At 36.5% G+C, this 10,601-nt stretch overlaps 2 protein-coding genes across 4 annotated transcripts; both read left to right on the top strand.

The window, feature by feature from the left end:
• The first annotated feature begins 241 nt into the window (after positions 1-241).
• On the top strand, positions 242-4,968 carry LOC107669232 (interferon-induced protein with tetratricopeptide repeats 5-like). Of its 3 annotated transcripts, XM_016461403.1 has the most exons (3): positions 262-309; positions 2,731-2,853; positions 3,436-4,968. In XM_016461403.1, exon 3 carries the CDS (start codon positions 3,438-3,440, stop codon positions 4,863-4,865), a length of 1,428 nt encoding a protein of 475 aa, XP_016316889.1. In that variant the 5' UTR covers positions 262-309; positions 2,731-2,853; positions 3,436-3,437; the 3' UTR covers positions 4,866-4,968. The 3 variants fall into 3 exon arrangements, with proteins under 3 accessions (XP_016316890.1, XP_016316889.1, XP_016316888.1); XM_016461404.1 differs by lacking the exons at positions 2,731-2,853; positions 3,436-4,968 and adding an exon at positions 632-2,098 and having other exon boundaries at positions 242-309; XM_016461402.1 differs by lacking the exon at positions 262-309 and having other exon boundaries at positions 2,562-2,853.
• A 5-nt stretch (positions 4,969-4,973) lies between these two features.
• Positions 4,974-10,028, top strand: LOC107669160 (interferon-induced protein with tetratricopeptide repeats 5-like). Its single transcript, XM_016461288.1, has 2 exons — positions 4,974-4,984; positions 7,860-10,028. Exons 1-2 carry the CDS (start codon positions 4,974-4,976, stop codon positions 9,286-9,288), a joined length of 1,440 nt encoding a protein of 479 aa, XP_016316774.1. The 3' UTR covers positions 9,289-10,028.
• The last annotated feature ends 573 nt before the right edge of the window (positions 10,029-10,601 follow it).

The raw sequence follows: 10,601 nt of genomic DNA, 5'->3' as shown, positions 1-10,601 counted from the left end.
TATATATATATATATATTGTCCCTGCTTTATAAATGCTCTATTTACTTATTTGTTTGTTATTGTATTTATTTATCAAATATGAAACCCGGCGTATACAATAAAAACTGACAATAATATACTTTCATACATTATGGGTTTATGACAAACAAAAATCAAAAGTAATTTGAATTTAGATCAACACGTCTCCTTTCACAGCGTATCACGAAAGCGAAACCTATCTCTCTGCCTTTTTAGTTTCGTTTTCGTGACATCGAATCTTTCAATACGCAGACCAACGGGAAAGAACGCATCCTGAAATATAAAATGAGGTAGGAGTGAATCAAACCTAGTGTAAATAACACATTTAACCAAACATGCAGTTTAAATGTAGCCTATTGACTCCGCATGTGCTGACTAATCTTAAGCAAACGTGTCTACAACACGCCTAAATCACCCTGTAGTCAATAGGTAATTTGCATGTTCTTCTGTATTTTTTCATAACATATCTATCTAATCTTTCAATCTAAATTTGTTTTGCAAAATAATGTGCAGTACTGTGGTTATTTATAAAAAAATATACTGCCAGTCCTAACTTGAAAACTCAGTGGTATGTTATACAAAACACATCATTTCTTTTCCGTATGTCTCCAGCAACAAAGACATGGAAGCTAAGCTCAGGCAGCTGGAGTGCCTTTTTACATGGGGAGTAGAAAAATCAGACATAAGGGATTTGAACAGTTTACCAGACAGACTCCATGACAGGATCAGATTTTGTCCACAAAAGTATCATGCTACATATTTCAACCTGGCTTTTATCAGCCACCTGGAGGGTAAAACTGAGAGTGCACTGGATTACCTTCAAAAGGCTGAACTGGCATTAAGGGAAGACCAGCGAAAGAAAGCTGAGTTCCTTGTGACGTTCTCCAGTTTTGCATGGGTACACTATCACTTGCAGAGGTTAAATGATGTGGAAGATTACTTGAACACCATGAAAAGCATATGCAAGGACATACCAGGTTCATCAGATTACTCCTGCAGCTTGCCCGTAGTACATGGTGAGAAAGGCTGGAGCTTTCTGAGACTTGGAGGAACGTACTATAAGCAAGCAAAAGAGAGTTTTTCTAAGGCTCTTGAGGCAGAACCACACAACATGTTTTTTAATGTAGGCTATGCAATAGTGCTTTACAGGATAGATGGCATGAACAAAGCAGAAGACACTGGAACAGCCACCGAACAGCTAAGAAAGGCTCTCAGCCTGGAGCCCACAAACACTGAGATCATGGTACTTTTGGCTCTGAAACTCCAGAGGTCAAGGAGACAGGAAGCCCAGAACCTAATAAAAGAGGCCTTCAGGTTGTCTCCTGACGTCCCACATGTCACCAGATATGTGGCTAAATATTTCAGGGCAGAGGGCTCCATTAAAGAATCACTGTCTTTCCTCACTAGGGCAGTGGAACAGGCCCCAAATTCCTCCTTCCTGCACCATCAAATCGGCCTTTGCCATAAACAGCTGCTTATTCAGATGTTGGAGGGGAGGAGGCCTGGTAGACGCGTTCCTGCTGCTCAGAAATCTGCTAAGGTGGCTGAATGTATCCAGCACTTCTCAGAGGCTGTAGAGCTGAAGCCTAACAATATTTATGCCAAAGTAAATTTAGCAGAGGCCTATGGGGAGAACCGGCAACTTGAACAGGCCGAGAAGATTTTCTGCAGCCTGATAGATGACAAGGTTCTCAGTGAGTCTGATAAGCAGCACTGCTACACATCCTATGGTTTATTTCTGCTCTATAAGAAAAAGGATGAAGACCAAGCCGTCAGTCGGTTCAAGTCAGCATGCATGATTCCTATCGACAGCTATGAAAGAAAACAAGCTGGCAAGAAGCTCAGACTAATCGCAGAGAGGAATCTCAACACCAGGCAGAAAGTCAAAGAAGCATACGAGATTTTGGCTTTTATATCTTCTGAAGACAAGCAAGAGACGCAAGCAAAGGAGTATCTGCGGAGAGCCCATCAGCACTACTCACATACTGATGAGTTGTCAAAAAACTTTGCTAAGGGACTGAAATTTTAACTTTCTTACTTGTACATACTTTTATCAAAAAACTTACTATAATGCTTTTAATGTGCACATATATATATATATATATATATATATATATTGCTAAGGGACTGAAATTTTAACTTTCTTACTTGTACATACTTTTATCAAAAAACTTACTATAATGCTTTTAATGTGCACATATATATATATATATATATATATATATATATGCATTTGGGTTAAAAAAAAAAAACCCAGCATTTTTTAGAGTGTAGTATTTAATAGTATTTGAAATTGACAAACATTCTGGGTGTTATTGATGGTGATTTTGACTTCAGTACAGGTGACATTGTTACACCATTAGATGGTGACAAGACTGCCTTTATGAGGGAGTCAGTAGCAAACTTACTTTTACTTTAAACAATGTCTTGTATGTGTGTGTGTGTGTGTGTGTGTGTGTTTATATATACACGTCACTATATATATAAAATATATATAATAAAAATATAAAAATTATACAGTTTCATTGTCATTGTCTCTTAGCTGAAAGTGACAGTAAAACAAAGAAATACATATGCAAAAGAAACATGACAACCAGACTCCAGATGGCTGGCAATGGTTTAGACAGTCTTCATTTAACTACCAAATATTACACTTAATTTGAGGCAGCCTTAAGCTCTCTGTCTTTTGCTCTCTTTCCCTCTCGCTTCAGCCAAGGTTTCAGTTTTCATTCTGAGTTTGACCCTCCCATCTCTAGGAGAGGTCAATAAAGCCTGCACAACCTTCCTCATCAAATAGATTCTGAAACATTTATCGTGCAGACGTCCTAGATAAGGTAAGTGCATGCCTACAATTACAAAGGTTTTTGCAGTTGGTCTACAGTGGTTTTAGCAAAGCTATTTAATATTTAATATATACTTCAAGAGGCAAGAAAATGCATTTCCAATTTTAAAATTACATTTTGAATGAATGTACTTTTTAAAATATATTTTGGCCAGAATAAATACATTTAAATAAAACAAATATTACATATATTATTAAAATGATTGAAAATATAATGAAGAGTTCAGATGCAAAAGCTTCTAAGTGCCATTTTAAATTATCTTCTAAAATGAGTATTTTCATCAGGCTCCTATGTGTAGGTTCTGTAATTTCACTTTAATGGCAATAAATAGGATATTTTCATTGCCATTAAAGTGAAATACCTGGACATAAACATAGCAGCCTGAGAAAAATGCTCATTTTAGAACTAAATTTTAAATGGCACATAGAGGCTTTTGCATCTGAACTCTTCATATTTAAATATATTTTAAAATCTATATTAGTAATGTATTGGACAATTTTTGCATGTTTTGAAAAAAAATTATATATATATATATATATATGAGAATGACGTAGTTTTTTTCACTTTTACCAGGTATGGATCTGGACAGAACTCTGAGAACAAAACTTCACCAGCTGGAATGCCACTTCACCTGGGCTCTGATGAAAGATGATATAGATCTAAATGATCTTCTCAATAGACTGGAAGAGCAGATTAAGTTGGACCTCGTAAAGAAAGAAGGACTTGCCCGAACTTACAGTGCTTTGGCATATGTCCAGTTCCTTCTGGGGTTTCACGAGGAGGCACATAACAACCTCATGACATCTGTGGAGCTACACATGGAATGCCATGGGGATGAATTTCACAAGACACTCATTGTCACTTATGGAAACATTGCCTGGTTAAACTACCACATGAGGAACTACACAGAATGTGAAAGTTATCTGAAGAAGCTTCAGGAGATAAATGAAACCTTTCCAACTGAGTTTTCATCTGTTCCAGAGGTGCTTGGTGAGAAGGGATGGACTTTTCTTAAATTCTCACGCAAATATTACGATAGAGCCAGACAATGTTTCAGGAAGGCTTTAGATCTGGAACCTGAGGAAGGTGAATGGAATGCTGGTTATGCCATTGCTCTGTATCGCACCGAATACGAGAGGTTCACTTTGGAGGATTCGCCTACAATAAAGCAACTGAGACGGGCCATTGACACGAATCCAGATGATGACGTTCTCAAAGTCCTCTTAAGCATGCGACTGATTGTTTACAAGAGGTACAGAGAGGCTGAAAGCTTAGTAGAGAAGGCTTTAGAAAGATCTCCAGATCACCCACATGTCATGCGATATGTTGCGAAATTCTTCAGGAATCAAGGAAGTGTGGACAGGTCAATTGCTCTTTTGAAGCGAGCACTTGAAAGCTCACCCAATTCAAGTTTCATACATCATCAGTTAGCTCTTTGCTATAAGCTGAAGAAAATCCAACTGCTGCAGGAGGGAAGTCACCATGCCAAAGGGTCAAGAGTTCAACAGATTCGCGATCAATGCATCTATCATTTAGAAAAGGCCACCAGCCTGACGGGCTCCTTCATTTCTGCAATGAGCGATCTAGCGCTGCTGTACGGAGAAAACCACGACATGTCGCGGGCTGAGGAGCTGTTTCAGGTCACTTTCAAAGCAGCCGAGGAGAAAAACGACAATCTACATGTGGTCAATTTTTATTATGCTGAATTCCAGCTGTACAGCCACAGATGTGAGCAGTTAGCTATCAAACACTACATGGAATGTCTGAAGATGAGCCCGGATTCAGTCGAAGGGAAGAGAAGTGCCAACAGTTTAAAGAAGATCGCTGACAAACGGATTAAGAGAAACTCGCTGGAAGGGGAGGCTTATGGGATAGTAGGGTTCCTTCATAAGATAAAAGGGGAGAAACATCAAGCCATTGAGTGCTATGAAAAAGCTCTGAGTTATGAAGACAATGATGAGTTCCTCAGTAACCTTAGTGCACTCAGGCTGTCCTTACAGTAAAGTCATCACATATTATGTGCTTACACTATCAGATGCACATTATGCAATACGCATTTGGGTGTGCTACATGTACTGACACTTTATGGTTATTTATGCTATAACTGTATAATGGAGATTAAGTAAGAAAAAAGTGATCAGAAAATATATAATAGACTGTATCTTTATGTTTATGTTCTAAGATTAATGGCTAAAAATATTTTACAATATTTCTAAACTGTCATTACCCAAAAGTCACTTTACACTAAGAGCTTAAAAGTTTGAAATAAAATTCATAATGTATATAATGCTTGTTTGTTTGTCTGTTTTTTTCAAGCATTTGTTTGTACAGATCAAAACCTATTCCACAGGTAATGTGGACTGATAAAAAGGTAAATAGCTTCTTTTCAGATCCCTATGTGAGAATAATGATTGTAAGTAATTTTATGCTATACGTTCCCTCCATGAAAGAAAAATATATCATGTAGTCTACTGGTAAAATAAAACATTTAGCTTTAAACTTATGATCCAGCCACCTCAATCATTAGACAGCAATACAATGCAAATGACAGCCTGACCCAAGGACATTCAATTATGTCCTTAATATTTAACCGGCCTACCAATGTGCATTGGCTCGTTTAGTTTACACTCGAAGTGGATTGGTCTCTCTAAGCGAGATCCCAATTTCGTCGGTCAGCCGACGTGACGTCTCCGTTCCCTCCTTCAGGGAACGAGGGTTACATACGTAACTGAGACGTTTTGTCTGACTTGATTATCTGAAGCTAAATGAAAAACGGTAGGCTAATCAAAGGCTGGAAAGTTTTGAAATCTGGCTTGGAAGACCTGAGGAAGGACAGTGTTAGAACAGAAATCTGCTCGCTGTCGAGTTTCAATTAAGTTTGTCGTTTAAATAACTATTCAGGTTATAGGCTACTTCAATCTCAGTTCCCATAATAACAGTAGCCTACTGTGGTAAGAAATAAGAACTTGAGCATAAAAAAGGAAAAAAAAATGCGGTAATAAATGTCAAGTTTATGATATGGTAATGAATGTTGAATAAAAGAGTGTCGTTTGAATCAGTAGGCTCTCTTGCTCCATTTGATATAACAACCACACAAGGTTTTTTTTATTTTTTATCTAGGATACTTGTTAAAAAGTAAAAAAGAAAATTTCGCTGATCAGGATCTCACCAGCATATGACGCTGCAGCTCTCTCCTGATTTCTGTTGAAGCCTTTGGAAGCTGCATGCCAAAAGATAGATAGATAGATAGATAGATAGATAGATAGATAGATAGATGTAAAATTATAAAAATAAATGAGTATTTTTTACTTTTATTTCCTTATGTATGATTGTATTATTTTACATATTTTCTCATTTATTTATATATACATTTATTTCTTATTTCCACATGTATTTATGTATTTATTTCCACATTTATTTTACATTTATATATTTCCTCATTTATTTGTCCATATGGTAATGAAGGGGGCGTGTTTTACTTCAGATGTAGCAATCGAGTAGCAATCAGAGTTGCAGCCTTGAGAAGAAAGAAGCTTTGAAAAGCTTTGCAAAATTAGCAAACATGAATGTAGTACTGGATTTGCAGTTGTTTCAAACCCACTGATCAATATGCTTACATAGACTGAGCTGCTGAAACTGAGTTTCATCATGCGTGTTTTATCCAGAAAAGAGTATGTGTGTTCATCCTATACAGTATACTATGCAAAACCGTTACCATGATATTAAATTACTTATACCAGGATATAAGATTTTGGCCATATCGCCCACTTCTAAGCCATTCATTCATAGACTTGCACTACTCAAAGGCCTCATAGCTTGAATGTTGAAAACAAAATGTTGAAAAAATGCATTTATACATAAGGAAATTAAAGTAGAAATATATATTTTTTTGAGTTTTTACATTTCTTTGTAAATGTATTTATGCATTTATTTATTTATTTAGGCAGCTTTGTCAATCAACACTGGGACTGGTCAGTCCCTGCATGGGAGAATTCTGAGGTCGCTGGTGGATAAGGTGTTAATGCAGTCAGCAGGGGGCGTGCTCTCTGCACCCAAATTTACTAGTATTGTGGTAGGACATAGCCTACTATAAAAGTCCCTGCAGTTTAAATGATTTTTAAACGGAGGTCCTGACACTCTCTGGTTATCTAAAAACCCAGGGTGTTTCCCTAAACGACTATAGGAGTGTAGTCCTGGCATCCTGGCCAAATTGATCACTCCATGTCTTTGTGGAGTTCAAGAGCTTCACCTGTCACTCTAAAGCACTTTGAATTATATAATGTATAAATATATAAATGCGTGTGTGTGTGTGTGTGTGTGTGTTGTGGTAAGAAATAAGAACTTGAGCATAAAAAAGGAAAAAAAAATGCGGTAATAAATGTCAAGTTTATGATATGGTAATGAATGTTGAATAAAAGAGTGTCGTTTGAATCAGTAGGCTCTCTTGCTCCATTTGATATAACAACCACACAAGGTTTTTTTTATTTTTTATCTAGGATACTTGTTAAAAAGTAAAAAAGAAAATTTCGCTGATCAGGATCTCACCAGCATATGACGCTGCAGCTCTCTCCTGATTTCTGTTGAAGCCTTTGGAAGCTGCATGCCAAAAGATAGATAGATAGATAGATAGATAGATAGATAGATAGATATAAACATGATAAAAAATTATTAATTATTAAACCACAATTAAAAACAAAAACATTTAAAATGTATTGTCCCCATTTTTGTGTGTGTGTGTGTGTGTGTGTAATTAATTACTGTGGAAAGCTATTGCTATATATAAACATTCAGACATGTTTTTTTCTGTGGTGGTATTATTATTATTTAATAAACAATATTTAATATACAGTATTTTTGTTATATATTATTTAAAACTAAATAGTTAAGTGGGTGGGTGTTCACATGGGTGCTGCTTAAGTATAATATGAAAACATTCTGTTACAAGGCCAAATCAGTTCTTTTTATTCTTTTAACCAATTGATTTGTTTTCTTGTTAGTTCAATCCAGGATAGTTTACAATCGAAACTGGATCAGCTGGAGTGTCACTTTACTTGGGACATTAAAAAAGAGGATCTAGTCTTGACGGATATCTTCAATAGGCTTGAGGAACAGGTCAAGATGGATCTAGGGAGGGAGCAAGGAGTTGCACGAACTCACTGCTCTTTAGGATATGTGAAATTCCTTCTTGGACGCAAAGAAGAGGCCCTTACTCACCTGTTGAAATCTGAGACACTCATTAAAGAAAACCTCGGCATCAACTGTGACAAGACTCTCATTGTCACCTATGGAAATTTAGCCTGGATAAACCACCACATGAAGAACTACTCAGAGAGTGAAAGTTACCTGATGAAGCTTCAGAAGATAAATGAAACATTTTCAGCTGAGCCTTCCTCTGTTCCAGAGGTGCTTGGGGAGAAGGGATGGGCCTATCTTAAATTCTCTCGCAAATATTATGACAAAGCCGCAGAAGTTTTTCAGAAGGCTGTGGAACTGGATCCAGAAAATAGCGAGTGGAACGCTGGTTATGCAAAAGCTCTGTTTCGCACTGAAACTGGTACATTTTGCACTGTGGATTCACCTGCAATCAAGCAGCTGAAACAGGCCATTGACATCGACCCGGATGATGATGCCTCTAGAGTTCTTCTGGGAGTTAAATTTTTGTTATGTTCCAAAGAGTTGATGAATGAGTCTGAGAAACTGATAGAGACAGCTCTGAAAGGCTCTCCAGAAAATCCACATGTCGTAAGATATGTTGGGAAATTCTTCAGGAATCAAGGATCAGTAGACAGGTCAGTTGCACTGCTGAAGAAAGCACTTGAAACATCACCAAACTCAGGTTTCATACATCATCAGTTGGCAATGTGCTACAAGACCAAGAAAATTAATTTACAGAAAGAAAAACGAGAAGTAAATAAGTCAGAGGTAAATAATGCACGAAATCAGTGCATTTACCATTTAGAAAAGGCAATTTCTATAAAAGCTTTCTTTATCATTGCCATGAGTGAGCTTGCACTTCAATATGGAGAGAAACGTGATCTGCCCAAGGCAGAGAAACTGTTTGACAGAACATTTAAAACAGCTAGAGAGAAAAATGATAGTGTGCATGTAGTACATTATTTCTATGCTGAGTTCCAGCAGTATTGTAACAGATGTGAGGACTTAGCAATCAGCCACTACAAGCAGTGTTTGGAAATGAGTCCACATGCTAGTAGTGAGGGGAATAGAAGCGCAAAGAAACTGAAGAACCTTGCCCAGAGATATATCAAGGATGACCCAGGTGATTGGAAGGCCAATGAAATACTGGGATTCATTTATCAAATGAAAGGGGAAATGTTTGGGGACACCAAGAGCTACGCAGCCACTTCAGGCAATGAAGAGGATGATGAGTCCCTCAGTAATCTTTGTGAGATTAATTGTAAAATATAAACTTTCTACAAGGATGCATAATTAATTGTTAATAGAAAAACAATGGGCCTTATTTGTATTTATGTGCGAAGAAAATATGCACATAAATTGTGTTTGTTCTACTGTTAATGAATCTAGGTGGTTCCAAATGAGGGAGCGAGTCTCTGCGGCTGATTTGCACAATCATGCCCAAACTATGTGAGCATAAGGCTTTTCCATATAGTCCCACATCTCTCATTTTCTTGCTAGTTTTTTTTTCTCTTTCTCACACACACACTCCCGTCTGAGTGCATATGTGGGAGGATCTTTGAGTATGGCATTCTCAAAACCAGTTGAAGACAAAAACTTTTTTATATAGTTTTATATAGTAGGCTATTGGGCCTAAATTTTGTCATACATTCAAAATGCATTTTTGCACACTTGATAATTCATGAATTCTGTGTGAAGATGCTCGGAAACAGATTTAAACTAGCATGGATAGTGAACAAGGCTTAATGTGAAACAAGAGTTATTGTTATAAATTAAATGTTACTTTTTACCTTACAGATCCTTTTGATTGATTCAGTCTTAATTATAGTATATTGTGCTGTAAGGCAAAAAAGCACCTGTTGTAATATAGTCTTTCAGAATAGTATATGTATTCAGATCTATTTTTTAAAAATAAAGTAGCCTCTTCTTTGAACAGGAATGAAATTAAGGTGATCCGGGGTCTAGAGAAGAATTCTTTTAATAAAAACAACTATAAAAAACTAAAACTAATGCAGCCCTGTTAATCTTAATCATACTGTATGTCAGGTGTTACGTCTTCTGATTATATTTCTGATTATAATTTACTCATCTTTTCTCTGTATTTCAGTTCCCTTGCCTCTTAACAAGTTGCGTCTTAAAGTCATTATGCTGTTTCATTTGAAGTTTGTTATTGAAGTTATTATCTTTATTGCATAATAGACTCTGGATATTTAATCCCTTATTAGGCATACAAAACTACTTTTCATGAAAGCATGAGATTTAAAGGAGCTGAACTATAAAAAACTAAAACTAATGCAGCCCTGTTAATCTTAATCATACTGTATGTCAGGTGTTACGTCTTCTGATTATATTTCTGATTATAATTTACTCATCTTTTCTCTGTATTTCAGTTCCCTTGCCTCTTAACAAGTTGCGTCTTAAAGTCATTATGCTGTTTCATTTGAAGTTTGTTATTGAAGTTATTATCTTTATTGCATAATAGACTGGATATTTAATCCCTTATTAGGCATACAAAACTAATTTTCATGAAAGCATGAGATTTAAAGGAGCTGAAGATGCAGAGAAATGTATGTGTCCATTGAATC

This window comes from Sinocyclocheilus anshuiensis, unplaced genomic scaffold (genome assembly GCF_001515605.1).
Source record: "Sinocyclocheilus anshuiensis isolate Anshui unplaced genomic scaffold, SAMN03320099.WGS_v1.1 scaffold220, whole genome shotgun sequence".
Lineage (NCBI taxonomy): Eukaryota > Metazoa > Chordata > Actinopteri > Cypriniformes > Cyprinidae > Sinocyclocheilus > Sinocyclocheilus anshuiensis.
The sequence above is the reverse complement of the archived record's forward strand: the minus strand, read 5'-3'. Positions and strand labels throughout refer to the sequence as shown.

Coding starts and splice junctions, on each gene's coding strand:
- LOC107669232 (XM_016461403.1), top strand. CDS start 3,438: ATGGATCTGGACAGAACTCTGAGAACAAAACTTCACCAGCTGGAATGC.